The 21092-nt window shown below is 38.9% G+C and overlaps 1 protein-coding gene across 4 annotated transcripts; it reads left to right on the forward strand.

The window, feature by feature from the left end:
- Positions 1 to 1021: 1021 nt before the first annotated feature.
- LOC132049701 (chromatin modification-related protein EAF1 B-like) lies at positions 1022 to 20583 on the forward strand. Of its 4 annotated transcripts, none has more exons than XM_059440609.1 (23): positions 1022 to 1386; positions 3402 to 3602; positions 3705 to 3759; positions 3844 to 3941; positions 4010 to 5477; positions 5587 to 5706; positions 5887 to 6042; positions 7058 to 7249; positions 7431 to 7511; positions 9146 to 9203; positions 9311 to 9834; positions 9910 to 9963; positions 10653 to 10710; positions 10793 to 10989; positions 11107 to 11160; positions 11244 to 11324; positions 11499 to 11636; positions 11729 to 11845; positions 16296 to 16399; positions 16519 to 16734; positions 16812 to 17184; positions 18109 to 19801; positions 20108 to 20583. In XM_059440609.1, exons 2-22 carry the CDS (start codon positions 3460 to 3462, stop codon positions 19654 to 19656), a joined length of 5835 nt encoding a protein of 1944 aa, XP_059296592.1. In that variant the 5' UTR covers positions 1022 to 1386; positions 3402 to 3459; the 3' UTR covers positions 19657 to 19801; positions 20108 to 20583. The 4 variants fall into 4 exon arrangements, with proteins under 4 accessions (XP_059296592.1, XP_059296608.1, XP_059296616.1 ...); XM_059440625.1 differs by having other exon boundaries at positions 16821 to 17184; XM_059440633.1 differs by having other exon boundaries at positions 10653 to 10701.
- Positions 20584 to 21092: the final 509 nt, after the last annotated feature.

Raw genomic sequence — 21092 nt, forward strand, 5'->3', positions numbered from 1 at the left:
CAAAAAACAAAAAGAAAAATTTTTCAATTTTTTTTTGTTTTTTAGGGGGGATGGAGCGGGGGGGGGGGGGGGGTGGGAGGAGGAGGAGTGGGGACGATAAAAAATATTAAATTTTTTTTTTTTGGGGTGGGGGGAGGGGGTGGGAGGTGGAGGAGTGGGATTTGTAAAAAAAATCATTTTTTAAAATTCTTTTGGGGAGGGGGGTTGTAAAAATAAATAAAGAAAATCAAAAACTTAAAAAAAAAAAAAAATTTGGGGGAGGGGTGGGAGGAGGAGGAGGAGGGGGGTTGGGCGATGAAAAAGCAAATAAAAAAATTAAAACTTTTTTTTTTAAAAAAATAAAATTTGTGTGTGGGGGGGGGGGGGGGGATGGGGAGGAGGAGGAAATGGGTGAAAAAGTAAATAAAAAATATCAAAACTTTTTTTAAAACAAAAAATTTTTGGGGGTGGGGTGTGTGTAGCGCGGGGGTAGGGTGGGAGGAGGAGAGGGGGGTGGTGAAAAAGCAAATAAAAAATATCAAAACTTTTTCTTAAAAAAAAAAATTTTTTTTGGGGGGAGGGTGTGGGGCGGGGGGACAGGGGTGGGAGGAGGAGAGGGGAGGGCTGGTGAAAAAGCAAATAAAAAATATCAATTTTTTTTTTTTAAAAATTTTTTGGGAGAGGTGGGTGGGGAGAGAGGGTGTGGGGAGGGGGGAGGAGGAGAAGGGGTTGGTGGGTTTTTTAGATTAAATTGGGATCTTTTTGTATTTTGTAAAAAATTAAGAAGTTTGAAAAAATATATTTTGGACCTCAATCTTCTTAAACCTAAATTTAATTGGGTTTTACTTTTAAGTGATCCCCATAAGTCACCTATGGTAATTTCAAAACTAAAATGTCACCAATAACTAATTCTTCCAAGTAACATGGGTTAACAGTTAACACCATCCCTTTTGAATATGAGAAATATGTCCATTTTTTCCCAAATAAGAAAAGCCCAAATGGTCCAAAATTGCAAAATGGCCTTTGGTTCATCGTTCTGCATGTCCAGCCCACTATTATCAGAGAACGAAAGAATAATAGTTTTATGAACTTTTAGAGAGAGAAAAAACATAACAGTTTAGAGAGAGAAAGTTTGTGAACACGAAGGAGCACGAAGAACGAAACACAAACAACCTTATTTTACTCGACACAACAAATAAATACATACATACGTATTTATATGTCAATATAGGGCACTTGTTTTTTCTACTATTTGTATTTGTACGAGTTTCAAATGCATTCATGGTTTCATATATTCTAGGGCAAATATTTTTTGCTTTCAATTGAGGTATAAAAACCCTAGAACCAGGTGAAACCTTTGCATTGCTAATCTTAGCTGCAATTTGGGCACAGGTGTTCACAATTGAGGTATTTATTTTGATTCCTAAGCTTTACAAACCCTAGAATTTGGAAATTTGTTCATTTTCTTGCAAACCCTAGAGTTCATAATTGTTAATTTAGGGGTTCTTTGCATATATGGTGGTGCATATTGCTTAAACTGTTTAGAAGAGCTTAATTTTACGTGATAAGTAGTTGTTGTTGCTCTGCATGTCAAGAAAAATGAAACTATTTTGTTCTTTGAGCTTGATTTTCGCCTCATGGGATTTTATTAGACTTGTTTGAAGCTGGTGATCACAGAATTATTGTGCTTTTATGCAAATGAGTGAAGACATGGACGAAAAGTTGTGAAAATGCTCCCGCCTGACAGGCGTCTTTAGTATTTGAATTCTGTTTGTTAGCTTTGCTGTCTAGTCGTGCAAATGCTGTGTCACAGTTTTTTTTTTTTTGACAGCTACATTCTAGAGACTTAGGTGTTAGTTCTTGATATCGCATACTATACTTAATGGATAAGTATAGACTATGAGCAATCACACTCACACAAATGCACTCACACTGGATCATGGGATATTGATTTATCTTGGACAAATATTAGAGGCGCATCCTGGATTTGAAGTTTATTGGTTCCTACAACGACCTTAATTAATATGATAATAACTGGGTTCACAACCAAATATTTGTAGATATTTAGTGGATTTCGTAATACATATATAAGATCTGGATAAAAGCTACTGGGTTCACGTGAATATAATCAAAATGTGAAAAACGAAAACCAATTACAGTGTGCATGAAATTTAGACGTTTCTTTCTCCAAGCTGCTTATGGTCATATAAGCTCTTTTCTCTTGTGTACCATTAATTTGTACAAAGATTATTCCCATGGATCTTGAGCCGAGGGTCTATCGGGAACAACCTCTCGACCTTCACAAGGTAGGGATAAGGTCTGCGTACACACCACCCTTCCCACACCTCACTTGTGGGATTGCATTGGGTGTGGTGTTGTTGTTATTATTCCCATGGATATTATGGAATATATTGAAAGGAAGTTTTATCTTTTCTTTTGTACACTTGCTGTTACATGCTGAAACCATCTATAATCTCCCAACAGGAAGATCAATGTGGATCCTCCCTAGGGGCTAGGAGCTTATTTGATCAGTTTTCTTTAGTAACTATTGAATAAGAACTTAATGTATAGGATAATAGACGCTACGGATATTGGGCATGCAACTTGTTGTCTTGATCTTGAAAATTTTCCAGAAAGCAAAGTGACACTGAGACATGTAGTTCTTTGTGCCTGGATTGGTCCATGTTTGCATACTCTCTTCTATTTGTAGATTAATTGGTGGAGCATGTCTTGCCCCTCTTTGAACCTATAAGTATGTATGTACTCTAAAGTATTAAGAGGCATTAACATAGTTTATCGCCCACTTGTGGGAATATACTGGGCATGTTGTTGTTGTAACATAGTTTATCAACGTGTATATCTCTTTCCGGATGTTCTAAAGAGTACCTGATAAAGTATACGTATGGCCACTCACTTCCTTCTCTAAGTAACTATTCATCTACCAAGTACTATGTGTCTGGTAGTTTTGTATCTAGTGATGTTACTTTGGTGCCATGTTTTCTTGTTTCCACCTTAACTGAATCCCAGAAATCGTACTTGTGAAGTGGCTTTCTTTTGGAAAAGACCTGGATTCTCTGGTGCCATATTCCTTTTCTGCAGTTATACATTTCACTTTTACCCCTAGTGGACTTTTTACAAAGTGGGGTTTCTTTTTTTTCTGTTTTCTTTTGCACTTATTCAAGAAAGAGTTGGATGGGATTGAGGCTGCAACCAGAATAGTGCCTTAAGTTCATAGAAGCACAAAAGGTAATAAAACCAAATTCTTGCATGTGGGCTTCAAAAGATACTTTTTAAACAAGTCCTTATATATATCCACAAAAGGGGTATACATATACTGTTATCTAAATGCTAATACCAGTTGTTACTTCTCTTGTTGGTATTTCAGTTCCTGCATGGTGTCTAAGTGTTGTCTTTGTCTTTAGGAATTTGATCGAGGCTTGTACTGATGGAGGGCAAGACCCTATAGTTTCCAAGGTGGGAATGCATAGATGTGGTACGGAATCTGATCCCGTAGTCAATGCCGAGGTTGATTCCATGGGAGGAGTTTTTGAAGGCGGAGTTGGAATTGGTAACAAAACTTCGCTGCAGAGTTCAGCATACGAGGAGGTTAATAATGAGCTTAGGTAATGCTAGCATGCTGCTTCACTTCCTTGACCTGCCTACATGGAATTTAATGATTTCAGTATTGCCTCTATGCTTACAGTGAGATTTGTTGTTGTTAACAGGCAGGAGTGTGGTTTCCTAGAGGAAACGAGAAGAGAGTTAGAATTTCATGCGAAAGTATGATACTTGGACTGCTTATTATTAGATTTTCAGAAATTATCCTCTTACATTTTTGGCATGACTTGATTCTTCTTATTGCAGTTTGGTGATCCACTGGATTTCAAATTTGGGAATGCTGCTTCACTTAGTGTTCAATCTACTTCTCTGACAGATCAACATCCAGATCAGCCCGTGACCAGGTAATTTTTCGGAGTTCTGTTAGCTTTTCTAATCCTTTATGATTGCTAATTTTCTTTATGCATTCTAGTGAAGCAAAAGGTAGTTTTGCAATTACTGCTTCACCTCATGGAGACTCAGTTGAAAGTAGTGGTCGACTTGGGGCTCCTCAACTTTGTGAACCCAACAGTGCTGACAATCTCATGCTATTTGATGGTGAAAATGAATTCATTGAAGGTGATAGGTCCTATAGACACCCCGGCAGGAGCAATCTTACTCCATCAGAACAGTCATCTAAGTTGGATAGAAGTCGAAATGCAAAAGAATTGGGCGATTCTGCCACTTTTGGCGTCCCTAGAAAAGCTTACAAGCGAAGATACAGGCCCCGGCCTAATGGGGATGGCACTAGGTCAAGTTCTACTGATATAATTCTTGCTCGTGGTGGTCATGGCACATCTTTGCCTTCACAACGTTTTTCTAAAGATGTAAAAGGACTGGTATCTGATGGAGAAAATCCGAAAGACCAGAACTCTTCTTTGAACATTGCACTGCCTTCTAGTCCAAATGGTTTTATGCCTGTTAAAACTCCGCCATCTGATAATCAGCTGGATTCTGAAGTTCATGACGTTAAAGCTGCAGAGGCAACTACTTACCTGAAGAAAGATGATCTGGCGGATAGCATTCCTGAAGTTAGTGCTTCCGGAGGTTTGCTGAATAACAAACATGATCAGAACTCACTCACTGGTGTCGAGGAAATGTCTATTCAGGAAGGTCCTGTAAAGCCTCAATCATCACTGGGAAAAGAAGGGGTAGGTTCTGCTGGCCAGGAAGGTCAGTTGTGTACAGCTGCAGCAGGGCTTGAGAATCAAGCTAGTTCCAGCCATATAAATGGGTTAATTTGTGGGAAGAGTGACCAGAAAAGCATACCAATTGATGCTCAAAGCAGTTGGGCAGCATTGGGTACAAAAGGTTTAGATTCAGAATCTTCTTGCACTCGGGCTACCCATAATCTGGATCGAAATACTATTAATGAGATGTCTACCGACCCAACAAACTTAGACTCCAATGGCGACTTGAAGGAACAACTGTCGGTGCCAGAGGGAACACCAGTTATAGAAAGCAATCTTGAAGAACAGAAAGAGGCGAAAGCTGATGACAGTTGTGGTTTGACTAATGAGATATGGAATTCTGGTCCCAAAAATGACCAGAATGATTTTATAGATACATCACAGGAACAATTTGCTGGCAGTAAAGCTAATCTGCAGACTGAGGTAAAAGATAAAATTACCACCCCAGTGGAAGCAGTTGGCCCATCTCCATCAGAAACTGAGAGGAAACCCAGTACAAAGACAAGTGATAGTTCCAACTCCCAAAAAGGATATGCTTGTATTGTTGGGCGTCAGGGTTCAATCGAGTCCAGAATACCTGAGCCTTCCCAGCATGTATCACCACATGCAGTTCTAAATCTTTCCTCTGAGGCACAAGCACCTGGGATCAACGTTAAACTTGCTACCAGGGGTGATGAAGACTCAATATTGAAAGAGGCACATATTATAGAGGTTTTTGCTTTATTCTTTAGACTTCACATCCTCTTTTGGTCGATCTTGTAAAAATACTGCTATGACTTTGTTATTTGGCTGTAAAGATCTAATACAATATAAAAAACAGGCGAAACGTAAAAGAATTGCACAGTTATCTGCTGTGGCCTTTCCAGTGGAGAATCGTCGGAAATCTCACTGGGATTATGTGCTTGAGGAAATGGTTTGGCTGGCAAATGATTTTGCGCAGGTGTGACTTAATTGACCCTTGTCATTAGAGCCTCTTTCATTTCGGCTTTTCTAGTAGCTTGTTTAAGTGCCATAACTGAATGGTTAAAACATGATAAAATTTTCATTTAGGTTCTGGAATTTTTTTTCAGTATGTTTTTTTCCAAACTTGGCACTTATTTAAAAGTCTCTCTTCATGTAGGAACGTCTTTGGAAAATGACTGCAGCGGCTCAATTGTGCCATCGAGTTGCCTTTTCTGCACGGTCACGATACCAAGAACAAAATAGTAGTTGCAAGCTAAAAAATGTGGCTCATATAATGGCCAAAGCCGTCATTGGCTTCTGGCAGTCGATCGAGGTATATAGATGACACAGTATTATCTTCTTTTGTTACTTTTTTTTCCTTCCTTTCTTGAAATAATTTTGTCTGTCTTTTGTTATTTTATGTATATGTTTGCTCTTTTGTTCCTTTTTACTGGTCCATGAGGTTAAACAATTTTTCTTTGGAGGATGGTAAATCATGCCCTAGTTTTCTACCTGGTGGAGCCATTTTTTTGGCCATTGTCAGTTGTCATGTAATTATCTGCCTATTGGTTGTATGTAGTGCTGCAACCCCTTTCTTCTGAAAATGCATTTGAGTATGGAATAGGTGATCGCTATGCTGATTTCATGCGCACACAAGCACAAACATATAGGTATTTATGTGTGTATGTTCGTTTATTTGTTTATTATTATAGTTCTGCTATATGCAGATATAGGCTTGTATCATTGCCTGATTTAAGGCCAATCCTCTAAATTTAAATAGAAGGATGAACGCAATGGCTTAAAGCTAAAAGTATTTTCACGTAATAGCTTGAGACATACTTATGTAATTATTCATGTATTCCAACAATGAAATTGATGAGCCCTGTTATCAGACTAGACGGCGTTTGCGGCAATTTTTCCGTTGCATTTCTATTACATTGGATCTGATTTTTGTATGAGCTACGTAGTACAATTACAAGAATTCTCAATTATGTGATTCACTTCCCGCATAAGCATTGGGTAATATGCAATTGTTTCTAATAGGATGTACTAATTTTGAACTTGTATATACATAAGCTGCTTGGTTTGAAGAGCTGCCTCAATGTATATGATCTCAATGCAACTGGATTAAAGTTCGGATAGTTTATTGGTTGTTCTTTAGCAAGAAAAAAGTTAAATGTAGCTGGTTATAATCAAACAGAACAACCTTTAGAACAAATGACATTGCTTGTGAAGCTACTAATCCCAAGTAGTTAAACTTCTGCATTTTCCTGTGTACTTGCTTCCGTTGAAAGGCTGGTGAGAGGAGATCTTGGTCCTTAATTCGCAGTTTGTTATGCTCCTGGCAGGGGAAAAGCAAACAACTGGAGCTACCAATTTCTAGAAAGGATCATGCTCTTGCTATTAGGGAATATGCCATGAGATTTCTGAAATACAATGACTCTGATGTTCCACAAAGTCTTGCTGAACCTCCGGTGACTCCAGAGAGGGTGTCTGATGCTGGAATCATGGATGCGCCACGGGAAGATCATTTGGGAGAAGTATAAATATGTTTTACACGTCACTATCTTCTGATCTTTCTAGTCTTTTAATGTTTCTCCATGAACATATTTTAGGGATTGTTTTGAGTGCTCATGCGTTCGCTTTCCTGGGGTGATACTTCGTATGATTTTAGCTCAGAAAATGGTAATCCTTCTAAGTGATCCTCATGCCTTCTTGCAGGAGAGCCTCTTCTATGCCGTCTCATTTGGAGCAATGGATGCCTACAGAAAGTCTATAGAATCTCATGTGCTGCACTGCGAGGTAATATATTGAGAATCACAATTTCGCCAATGCTTGATTTTACATCTTCTGACTTGATGAGTTGCAAATTGCCCATTTCATCCAACACGTTTGGTGGACCTTTGCCTAGATACAAGTATTATGGGATCATATTGGAGAATCCAACTTTATTTTATTCAATGTCTAGTCAGGAAGCGAATCTAATAACGTAACTTGAACATTTGTTACAACTGCAGTGTCTCTCACGTACTCAAGCTGTGTCTAATTGTCCTTAATTGGTGTCCTTTTATTCTGTTAGGTTTAAATGCTTAATAGTGATCCTTTATTGGGCTTTATCTTTTCCTACCTAAGGGGATAAATACTAAAATAATAAGTGGATTGTCGAGAAAAGGATGTACACTTTGTCGGGTTTTCTCCTATTATGAATTACGTGACCACACTTGCTGAAAATGGAAATTGTTAAAATATGATCATTGTGTTTGTTAGGTCTTAATATAATGGGGGAAAATTGATCTTTTGATGTAAGTTGTTTGTTTGGCAGCCAAGTTATTTTCTTGAACATTCTTCTATATACTTCTTATGTAGAGAAAGTTGTCAAGATTTTTTATGAAGATGCATGAACAGTATGCAGTCTAAAGTCTAAGCTGTACTTTGACTAATAGAGTACAATAACAGGAGGAAATGTGATTTCTTGCCCTTGCATTACCTGCCACACAGGAAAATTCTTCCTGGTTCACTTGTTTTTCTTTTAACTTGTGGTCAAGAGCCATACGGAACTCATTTTGCACTTCTTGAGGAACTTTACTCATAATCTTGTAGTCTGAAGATTATTGTAGCTTAATCCAAGCCATTATTGGTGGTTGGCTGTCTGCATCTGAGAAATGAACAGAAGATCGTAGTTTGTGGCTGTTGTGTCTTACTCCCACTTTGTTTTTATGATGTACTGCAAAAGCTGTAGCATCTTAAACGATTACATTTACTTGGAAATTGCATGTGCTTTTCTTTTTTTAATTACAATATATGATGGATTAATAAGGACCAAACATGATGTGTTTCTTCCTGTGCATTAGTCAATGACGGTTTATTGTTTTGGTAGTCATTATGACTCTCTTTTTCCATGTTTAGGTGTTCCATTTTGTTTGGACAGGATTACTTAAGTAATATTTGAAGTTATATTTTGCCTATAACTTTTTTATACTTACATAATGTGTCTAAAGGTGTAGATATAGTTGATTCTTTCAACTATTTGATTGTTTTATAATTTAAAAATGGTCGCGGAGCACCTTTTTTTAATCGTAGATTATTGGAGAAGTAATGTATTGTGCATGGAGTATGTTTCCTGAGACAATTTTACCATAATCCTCAGTAGAAAGTACGACAGATTGTTTCGAACAGAGCATGTATGTAAAACTTCTTGCTGGTGCTGCCATACTTTACTTCACGATTGATATATTGCTTGTGCATATTTGTTGATACACAGCAATACAACGTCAACATGCCTGGTGCTGTTGACTGATAGAGGTGAATAGAAAGAGTTTTAACTCAGCTATATTCAGTCCGGCCTTGTAGCCAACGCCGCCTTTGCTGGCTTTCGCTGTACTTGTTTTGTGTTCTAATCCTACTTGTTGATGCTAGTCTATTATTTGAAATTCCAGAAAACTGGTAGTAGCTTGCACGAAGAGGTGGAGACATCGGCATGCGATACAATTCCAGGTTTTTTTTCTCTGTTCTCTTTTTAATTTTGTAATTTCTTGGGAGGTTGTTGCCTCCTGGTACTGTTTTTTCTAGCTGGTCATATTTCTTGCTGTATCCGTATTCAGACTTTGGATCTCAAGACTATGCATTTGAAGAGGATGAAGGAGAGACAAGTCCATATGATACATCAGTTGCCATTGAAGGTCACAAATCTTCAAGAAATTCCCAGAAGAAAAGGAAGATCCACATAAAGGCGTATAGCGGAAGACCATATGATGTTCGCGCTGATGTACCATATACACAACGTGCGGAATACAAACTTGGTACTCACCAATCTATGCAACTGGGAAGAAGGCCATCTAGCAATCTTAATGCGTCTATTCCAACAAAGCGTATGCGTACTGCTTCCAGGCAAAGAGTTCTCAGTCCTTACAGTGCAACAACATCTGGATGTGCTCAGTTGCCAATCAAAACTGATGCTTCAAGTGGCGATACCAGTTCATTTCAGGATGATCAAAGTACTTTGCACGGGGGATCACATATGCCAAATTGTTTGGAAGTCGAGTCAGTGGGGGATTTTGAGAAGCATTTACCATTTGACTCCGCTGAAGTTTCAAAACCTAAAAAGAAGAAAAAGTTGAAGATTCTGGTAAACAACTTGTTTTTGGTTTAGAAGCATCTCAATGTTTGCTTTTTCTTGATGACTGCATTCTCATCGATGCAGGGTTCCACATATGAACAACGATGGCAGGCTGATTCTAATTTTCAAAACGAGCAGGTGATTTCCTTTTTCTTGTTCACATAGTGAACCTAACTGCACTATACTGTAAATTTTTGCACTCTCCAGTTAGAGCTCAGTTAGGGAAGTGATCCACCTATAGGTGTGTCACAATGAATTGTCAATTTATTCTTTTTCTTTCACATAGTGGCTCAATTTATTAGTGATTTTTTTATCTGTTAGTATTGCACGCTAATTTACCGAGGTTTTTGTCTCGATCTTTTGGTCCCTTTCTCTTTTCCTGCACGTCGCTGGTAGCTTGAACCAACTCTGTTTTCTTTGTCATTTATTGGTCATAGATGTATCTCTTTGCATATGTGTGCCTCTTTGTCTTTTTTTCCTTTTTCTTTGGGAGGGGCAACATTTAGATATTCTTTCTTGATCCTGCTGTTCAAGTATGTGAATATGCCATGATTATCAGAACCAATTTTATGTAACAAAAACTTCTGTGCTGTTGATGGCTCAAATTTCGGCATGTTGGAGAAGTATGTGGTATCATTTCCTCCTGATGGTTTTAAGAATGGCAATGCTAATGTACAGTGTTTTGATAACCAGATCTCTCTCTCTCTCTCTCTCTCTCTCTCTCTCTGTGTATTATATTCTGTTATTTTGTGTTATGTCATGTGTACACACACACACACATTTTTCTGTAACAGCTATGTGATTGTTTATAACTTGTTGGGTGTCAGAGGGATCCTTCGAGAAAGAGATTGGAGAGCCATCAACTTGATTCTAATGGTAATAATGGTACGGTTCTTATTAACTTCGCATCAGTTTAAGAGCTTGATAATAAATATTCTTCTTGTATAACGGCACTCCCTTATTGAAGGTTTATTCGGTCAACATATTGCAAAGAAGCCAAAGATGATGAGGCAGTCACTTGAAAATTCTTTTGAAAATGTTGGCCCTGCTGGTGGATTTGTCCCATCTCCAGCGGCTTCCCAGATGAGTAACATGTCGAACCCAAATAAGCTTATGAGAATGCTTAGTGGTAGGGATCAGGGTAGGAGAGCCAAAACTTTGAAGGTACTTGTGTATGCTAGAATCTGTTGCTCTGTTGCAATTTGCTTTTGTTTGTTGGAATGATTATCTGAAGATTTATCCACTAATAAAAATAAATTTGATTATTGCAATCTCATGCAGATGTCTGCTGGACAAGCAGGTTCAGGAAGTCCATGGTCACTATTCGAGGACCAGGTTGGTTTCTTTTTGATTTGATATAGACCTACTTCTACTTCTTTTCAACTGACTGTATTAATGGAATTGACATCAAATTTTAGGCACTCGTTGTCCTGGTGCATGACATGGGTCCAAATTGGGAGCTTGTAAGTGATGCTTTCAACAATACTTTACAATTCAAGGTGAGCATATTCATGAGTTTTCTTACCATATTTTAGCCAGACTACTCTTAAAAGTAGATGATTTTAAATCTTTCATATATCTACTTTCTTTGCTGTGTGCTAAACCCTTTTTTTAATCATTCTTTTACCTTTATCTTTTCACTGCTTTTAACGAGTCGTCTTGAGTAATTGCAGTGTATCTACCGCAAACCAAAGGAATGCAAAGAACGACATAAAATACTAATGGACAGAAGTAGTGGTGATGGTGCTGACAGTGCTGATGATTCAGGATCATCTCAACCTTATCCTTCTACATTACCTGGCATTCCCAAGGTTCAATAATTCTCTTCCTTTCTCTCTTACCTTGGTGTTAACTTTTTTACCCAATTTCAGTAATTTGAATGAACATGCTAAACATCATTCAGGGAAGTGCCAGGCAACTGTTTCAGCGTTTGCAGGGGCCAATGGAAGAGGATACACTTAGATCTCATTTTGAGAAAATGATCTTGATCGGGCAGAAATATCTTTTACGAAAGAATCAGGTATTCTTGCATTAGCATTTCTCTATAGAATTTATCTAGCTTCTTGGTCATATTAAAGTGAGAAGTCCCTTATTTCATGGTCCTTGAGCTACAGTTTGCTGGTCTGTTATCTGCCGGTTTAGTATACATGGAGCAACTTTATTTTCCTCTCACATCTTCACGACGTGTTTATGAAATTATTATACCAGGTAGCTTTGGTATTTGGGGTTGCCATTTGGTTGTCTATCATACTAGGACCAATAGGAGATTAGGCTTTCTGTAATGCATTGCTCAAGACAACATAGCTACAAAACTTGATGGGTCAGAATAAGGGTAAGTCTTTGCAATAATACGAGTTTACTAATGTCCCAAATGTCCAATAGATGTGAAGGCTGGGTTTGAGACATCTAGTAACCCAGACACCTAGCTTGAATTTTTTATAAGGTAATACTTTATTAATGATGGAAAATATCAGCAGTATACCAAAAGTTAGAGATCCTATAGCAGAAATATGATTCTCTTCCGAAAAACACCAAATCTTCTAGACAAGGTGGAACTTCACGGTACACCAAAAAGAATCTTGAAATGAGAGGCCATTCCTTAGATGTGCATAGTCATTTTCTATCCCTTAAAAGATTCTGTTATTCCTCTTCTTCAAAAAGATCCCGTGCCCTTCATCTTCTCTTCCTTCTTCGAAAGGCCAACTGAATAGGGCCTCCGTCATTGTGTTAGGCATCTCCCATTGTAGTCTGAATCATCTTAAAGCTCTCCCATCACAAGCGAGTTGCCAACTGACAAAACTGGAAATGACCCTTGTCTTCATCTGATTTGAGCCTAAAACAGGAATTGACATGTGATCCTCTTTCTCGAACTCGCAATTGTAAGTGTCCCTCCCCTTGCTGCCAACCAAGTAAAAAAACATATTTTTCTTGGAACAATGAAAACCTAAACTGATAAGTGCAGGAAACCCAACTCCCAGCGGTTTGGCCTCGTGATCAATGAAGTGGACTGAAAACCGTAAGGTCTAAGGTTAAATTCAAGCGGAGGCAAAAAACACCAGGTGATTTATTCCCATCTGTCTATGCCTTGATGGACAGAGTTATCCTGTACCTATGCTGATGGGACGGTAGTAAGTACCCAGTGGAATTAGTCGAGGTGCGCGCAAGCTAGCCCGAACACCACAATTGAGAAAAAAGGTGTGCAGGAAATCCAATTCTTTCCTAAATCCTAACTAAGAGCTTATAGTAATGACTTTACCAAGAACACTTTTTGTCCTCACAAAGGTGATTAGACAGGACATGGCACATCTTCAACTTACCGAGGACATGACCTTAGATAGGAGGATATGGAGGTCGTGGATTAGGGTAAAAGATTAGTAGGTAATTGAGTGCTGTCTCGCTTTCCTGTAAGATAGGTAGGCTTGGGGGTAGTTTGGAGCACTGTATCTGCTTCTCCTTACCTGTAGTATTAGCATTATTCTCGTAGTTTCTTATTCTTCGATATTTGTTACTACTTGTTGTTTCTTGTGCTTCGGTTATCATATTATTTTGTTGTGGATATTGTCCGTAATGCTATGTAATGCTTTCCTTAATATTTTCTATGGCTTCTTCACTTCCATATTTTCTTTTTCCATACTGCTTTGAAATGCTCTCCTTGAGCCAAGGGTCTATCTGAAACAACCTCTTTACTTCCACATGGTAGGTAAGGTCTGCGTACTCAGTACTCTCCCCAAATCCCACCTTGGTCGTTACACTGGGTATGTTGTTGTTGTACTTTCGCTCCTCACACCTACCTTCACAGGCAGTGTGTTATGTACTTGCATAGCCTTTCAATTAGGCCTTGAAATTCAACAATCTTCCAATCTTAGGAATGTTATATAGATTCTTTTTAAATATTAGATCAACTCTTCCCTCGTCACCTCTAGAGCCGCACGAGATTCTGCAAATATTCGAGAACTTGAGTGTCAACATATTTTCCCCACTCTGGCTCTAGAAGCTAACTATGCTTCTATCTCCTATCCTGTATGCGATGCTGCTGCTGAAGTCTTCCCATCCTTTTATGGTATTCCTCCAGAGACTACACATTTTGTCTTCCATTCCCCTTCCACTATTCCATGCTTTTTTACCATCACCTCCCTCTATAGGGTGTGCTTCTCAATCTTTAATCTCCACAATCACTTCCCTAGGGCCCTTGATGACTTATATTTGTGAAGGATAAATTGTTTATCCAACTAGGGAATTAGAGATGGGATTTCAGCACAATCAGCTTAATTTGAGAAAGTAAACTTTGAATTAAGACTGCATAACACTTGTGTGAAGAATAGTTTGAAATATTCTTGCATGGAGAGTAATTGCTGGATATGTTACTATTTGTAAGATCACCAGCTGATTCATCAGAAAAGGAAAAGTACATTGTATTATGCATAAAACATGTGCATTTCCTTGCTGGTGGACTTTGATAGGACATTTTGCGATATTACTTATAAAAGGAAAAACAAAATTTGGCATATTTTTACAATAAGAATGATCTACTTGTTGTAACAAGAACTTTGGATTTTAAAGCAATTGAACTGAAGCCGTGATGTGGTGCTTTCTGTATTGAAACCGTATAACTGTTAAATTGATGTATCCCTTGGTTACGTCAAATTTTATATTAGTTTAATGTGCTGGTTATCTTTATGCCGATGTAAACTCTATCATAGAAAATAGGATAGGAAATTTTGGGAGGGGGAGGGGATAGGGTATTGGTCCTTTATCCAGCATAGTCTGTTATTGGGAAATTATCATATTAACTTTCGTTACTTCACTGCAATTTTTGTTTACGATGCCAGTGATTTTATATTCCCTTAACATGTGTGTCTAATAATACCTCTATTCATAGTTGAATTTCTGTGTTTATTTGAATACAGTTGTTGAATGAGATCTAAAAATTTGTCCCTGTGCGCACCCGAAGGGTAGCAGCTGCGGGTTCCCTTGTCATAAAAAAATAAAAATAAAATTGTCCTGTTATATGCAAACTGGGGAAACAAGGAAACTGCCGAATGCTTTGTTTTCTAGGGTAAAAAAGTGTAGAGTGGCTTTGCAGGAGTATTTGTGCTATATAGTGTGAATCAATAGAGACTGCATAATTTTTTTATTTGGCACCTAGTAAGAATGGTTGATATAAGAAAGTGCATATTAAATTTGAAGTGTGATTTTTTTTTTTTTGTAGGAGACGAGAAATCAAATGCCGTTCTTCCAAAAATTTCAATTCTAATCTTTTCATTACAACCCAATATTTCAAATGCACTTATATATATATATATTTTTTTTTTTTTTTCTTTTTTTTTTTCCCATAGGAATCTATTCCACTTATTTATGGGTGTCAAGGAGAGGAAATGTGATATTTTGGGAGAAGGAAGAAACCTTGCTTACCTCAATATGAATGCTTATAGCTTGTCTTTTTTTTTTTTTTTGGTTCTGTTTTTATGAATGAAGTACCCTTACTTTTACAACCCCAGCCCGAACCCAACCAAAAAAAGTGACGTGCGATTTATCAAAAATACCAATACCATATTCAGAACACTTGGTATATTGTCCTGGACTGGTGTCTTTGTTTCATCCTAGCAGCTCTAGATATCAGATTATCCTTTTTTTCTGAGAATGGTAACATTTATATATAAACAGGTATACTACATAAGCTGCGTAGTCTCCCAAAAGTAAGGAAAGATACGAGTAACATTTCCTATCTGTATGGTCTCTTACATACTGTCTAGAACATCAAAATTATCTCCAGCTTCTGCAAAATATTATTGTTTACACCAAACATAGTGAAGGACTAAGCATTTCATCTCCAACTTCTGAATGCTGCATTGCTTGTCCTCAAAACATCTTCGATTTCTTTCTTTCCAAACAGTCCACCAAATGCATGCTCGTACAATCCTCCATCTCTCCTTTTGACTGGTTAAATTGCCATCTCTGCTTCAACAATTTAGTACATCCCTTGTGCTTCCTGGTGACACCCACCTAATCTCCTTCAGGTTGATGGAGATTTTCCATATGTAATCTTGCTTCAATGTAAATAAGATTATAACTTAGTAACCTGAGAAAATATTATACTCCCTCTGGTCCAATTTATGTGACACTTCTTTCTTTATAGTCAATCCCAAAAAGAATGAGACCTTTCAATATTTAGTAACAATTTAACTTTAAACTTCCCATTTTACCCTTAATGAGATGACTTGTAGCCGCACAAATATCTTTGGCTTGTTTTAGACCACAAATTTTAAGTCTTCATTTCATTATTAAACTCGATGACCAGTCAAACACCACCACATAAATTGGGACGGGGAGGGAATATGTTTTACTAGCCTGCAGAATGTTGAAATACGTTAAAAGAGTATGTTATGTGTACAGAGCAGAGATTTATTTCTGTTTGTTTGCATTATACATCTGAGCTCCAAGTTGATGTATGCGTTCCTGTTTCAATGAAGGGCTATAAACATGATCCAAGACAACTCCAGCAACCACATGATTCACACACACATGCTCTTTCCCAACTTTGTCCAAATAATCTGAACGGAGGCCCTATTCTTACGTAAGTCTTTCGGTGATGCTTTAATGTAGAGTTGGACACTTCTCAAGTTGGTAATTACAAAAGCTGGCTAACTCTTAATTATTATTTTCCTTGTGGTTCATTCTGCTTGTTATATGAAGACCTTTGGACCTGTGTGATGCGCCCTCGCCTAGTCCAGACTATCTTTCTGTTGGATGCCAAGGTCCGCGCCCAAGTGGATTATCTATTTCAAGTCAGTCTGCATTGAACTCAGTGCTCCCAGCCTCTGGTGCAAACTCTGCAGTCCAGGGTTCCACCAGTATGATTGGTGGTAACAACTTTCCATCATCATCAAGTCCCCTTAATGCATCTGTTAGGTAATGAATGGATTATGCTTAAAAAATATGTTTGGGATTTTCCTCATCATGTGCCAATTTGGTAATTGTGCTCCCAGGGATGCTAGATATGTTGTTCCTAGATCTGCTTCTCTTCCAGTTGATGAAAATCAGCGATTGCAGCAGTATAATCAAATGAGAAATATGCAACCCAATATGTCTGCTCCTGGGGTTCCTGCAACCACTGATCGTGGTGGTGTTCGTACTCTTTCCGGTGGCAACAGTGCGGGTATGATGGGTGGGATTAATAGAGGTATTCCAATGGCAAGGCCTGGGTTCCAGGCAGTTGCATCACCGTCTATGTTGAATTCTGGAAGCATGCTTTCATCTGGGATGGTAGCAATGCCAAACACTGTAAATACACATTCTGGAGTGAGCTCTAATCAGGTGAATTCAATGATGAGACCTCGCGATGGTTTGCACATGATGCGGGTTAGTCAGCTGCTTGGTTTTGATTGCTTTTCTCTTGTTGCTCTTATTTGGTCCATTGGTGAAGTTGGCATACGAAAAGATTTCCTTGTTGATCCAATTTAAAGGATTTCTAGTACCTTGCTGGAGGACTTAAAATAGATCCCTGCTATTTTATTACAACTACCTTGCTCTTTTTTTTCACTGTGACCTCTGAGATTTTGTTACAATCTGATCTGTAGTCACTTTGTTCTTGAAGAGTAGAGTCCACACGATCATGGATAGTAAACATAGCAGTTCAATTAGGCAAACTAGCAAATTTTGATGTGGAAAACGTGTCCTAAAAAATTAGAAGATTCTGAGGGAGATTCATTTATTTATTTCTAACTAATGTGTTGAGAAAACAGGAGGCAATATTATTCTCACCTTTGCGTCATTTGATATGTGTTAAATGCTTCCAAAATCACAGCTATAGCTAAATCAAGAAGAGACAATCTGCGAAAGATAAAGATTGTTTCGCTTTCAGTGAACTGCATTCAGATATAAGATTTCATGACTTCGCTAGGAGAGTAGATGCACTTTTATGTACTGAAGGGGTAAACTTTGAGTGTTCTATGAAGATTATGCACTTCCACAATTTGTAAGTTGTTACTTGATGCTATTTCTGCATCATGATCTGCTCTTTTTGTGGTTGCTGATGTAAGGAGCATGTTATGGACATCTAATATCCCAATTTTGATGCATTTCATGGTACTGTGTCACACAACTCCTTGCATGTTTGGTTGAAAATTTGTTGTTTGACGCTAGTTTCTGCATCATTTTCTTCTCTTTTTGTGGTTGCTGATACATAGGAACACATTATGAACATGTAATTTTCAACTCTGCAGTTGCCATATATTCCTTACATGTTTAATTCAATGACTCGGTTCGGGTATCTTTCTCATACAGCTACCACAGAATCAGGAAGCTCAGAGGCAAATGGTGGTTCCTGAGCTTCAGCTGCAGGCCTCTCAGGGGAACAGCCAAGTGGTTCCTCCATTTGGTGGGTTGGGTTCCTCATTCCCCAACCTGCCTTCCTCTCCCGTCTCACCATATCCACTTCATCATCAGCAATCACATCCTATGTCTTCACAGCAGCCACTTATGCTTAGCCCTCATCACCCTCATCTTCAAGGGGCTAATCATGCCACCAACTCACAGCAACAAGCTTATGCAATTCGATTTGCTAAAGAGAGGCACCAGCACCAGCAACAGCGGCTGTTGCAACAGCAACAATTTTCACATCCACAGGCCCAACTTCCTATTTCATCTTCTTTGCAAAAAAGTCCCAAGACCACATCACAATCTTCTTCGCCGCCGGTATCACTTTCTCCATTGACATCCCCCACCTCAATGACCCCAATGCCCCAACCTCATGCATTGCCAACTCATGGGCTTGCACGGCCTGCTCAAACTGCGGGCAGCAGTCTAACAACCCAGATGAGCAAGCAAAGACCGCGTCAGACCGGGGGGCAGCAGCTTCAACAAGCAGGCAGGCACCATCCTCCACAGCGACAGCAGTCACAATCTCAACAACAAGCTAAATTATTGAAGGGAGTTGGCAGAGGGAACATGATGATGCACCAGAACTTGCAGAAAGATCCCTCTCTAATGAATGGGCTTTCTAACAATCAGGCAAATCAATCTGCTGAGAAAGGTGAGCAAGCTACTAGCTTGATACAAGGTCATAGAGTATATTCTGGATCAGCACACAGTCCTGTCCGGCTTGCAAAACAAGCTATGGCACCTCATTCTTCAAGTCAGCTTCAGCAGCCCCAGACTAAGATTTACTCTGGCCAACCACCTCCATCTAAGCATCTTCAGCAGGAGATGCCTTCTAATCCGGAAAGTAGCAATCAATGTCCTGCCTCATTGGCTGCCTCTGATACTAATTCATCTCAGCAATCTGTTCCGTCCTCAGTGTCGGGTTCTCCCAACCACCAAGCATTGGTGCATCAACAGTCCCAGGTGCAGCCACAGCAAAAATTGATGAGTCAAAGCCAGGCAACTGTACAACGAGTGTTGCAGCAGAACCATGTAGTAAATTCAAATCCATCGAAGAACTTGCAAGCTGGTGAACCTCAAGCTGAACGACGATCTACGTGCAAAACTTCTCAGATAGGTGCAATCGCTTCAATGCCTCAGGACTGCAACGATGCAGCTAATGTTGCAGATGTTTCAACCCTGAGCACTAATCAGTGGAAAGGTACAGAACCGTTATTTGACTCAATTGGTGCTCTGCCAACAAGTTCTGCTGGCAGTGAGTCTGCGCCTCAAGTCAGCCGAGGGGTAAGCAAAAGACAATCTTCAGACAACTTGTCTGCAGCAGGGCCTGACGTTAGTGTCAACTGGCGGCAAAAATCCTCCCAGTTGCCTCCTTCGTCAGTGACCCAGCCACAGTTGCAGCAGGAACAGCAGCAGCTGTCACCATTGCAACATTCACAACAACACGCTTAGGTTCTGCAAGCAAGGAATAGCAGTTAGTTTGCTAGGCCCAATGACTGTAGACTGGATTGAACCACCCTCAACAGAAATGGATAATTCCTTGGTGGCTAATCAGTCCCTGAATGGGTTAGCATGCCTGGGAAACAGCGGTGTACAGGTAAAACATTCTTTTAGCTTAATGTGTACTAAAGTCAGTTGACTTGCATTGGTGTTCTATTAACAGTCCTGGTATCCAAAGTTGATGAATCAAATACTTGAAATGCTTTAGAAAAAGGTTTTGCCAACACCGATATTCACCGAGTCTAAATTTAGTGACATGCTTCTATGAGGCTTTCAATTGATCACTTCCCCTACTTTTTTGGGTAAAGGTAGTTTGGGTTGTTGAATGATGATATTGGTGAACTGTAGAACATGGTGTAATACCTGGTAGATCTTGCTAATTCTTGCTTACTTTATGGTTCAGATGAAGCTCGTTATCCCTGAGGGCATCATTTTATGTCAAGTTGGTGAATTTTCAAGGTTTAGAAATATTAGATGGACGGCTGCTAAAAATTTTGGGTTCTGTATATTATTGTTGCCCTAGAGCCTCAGGAAGGTGAAGACAGATATAGAGGTACGTGTACAGGGTTTCAGTTTATCCCCCTTTTTTTTCTTTTGACGTTACTTCTTTTATTTTGGTAAAGCCCCTTGTTCCACCTCCTCACCCGGGGGTTCCTATTTGATTTTGTCCCCGTAGATCCCATGTATTATTGCCCGTGTATTCAAGGGGTAGTTATCATTTTTATGGCCAAAGGCTGTGGGAAATTTTGTGAATATTAGTCTTCTGTATACTCCATATTTGTCAAAACAGTCACCATACATGACTGCACCTTCCTGGTTGCCTTCGCGATTCTTGTAAATTGTTCCTATTTGCTTTTTGCAAATCTTTAAAGAGATCCACTCGCTGCTGTGTGGCTTTTGAATCATACATATGCATACTAATGTCAGGAATGATAGTATGATCTAATGATTATGCGTTTCAAGGAAGAATCAATTAATTAAAATGCCGTCTAATTGTTCATAATAGATGCCGTCTTGAAGCCTCTCTTTTTTTGTGTGTGCTCGTGGGCGTTAAAATATCTTCAAGTCAGAGTTATCACACACAAAATAGGCTGTGGACCAACCAGACACTGAAGTTTCTTTGCATTTCTGGTTCCCTATCACCGCACCCACCTCCCATGATCAATGGCTCTCTAACATCGCCTACAAACAGAACTGTTGTACATGATAATATTACATAATCCTACCATCTCTCTATTCTTCGTTGTAAGTGTAATCATAGGGGCAAAGAAAGGCATCGAAGAAGGGATATGAAAATTCAAGAAGACAAGTGCAGTAAACAAGACAAAACAGGCAAATGATGTTTGCAAAGTTTAACAAGGCTTGGGAATTCAGTGATAACCAACAAG

Source organism: Lycium ferocissimum, chromosome 1, assembly GCF_029784015.1.
Source record: "Lycium ferocissimum isolate CSIRO_LF1 chromosome 1, AGI_CSIRO_Lferr_CH_V1, whole genome shotgun sequence".
In the NCBI taxonomy this organism is placed as follows: Eukaryota; Viridiplantae; Streptophyta; class Magnoliopsida; order Solanales; family Solanaceae; genus Lycium; species Lycium ferocissimum.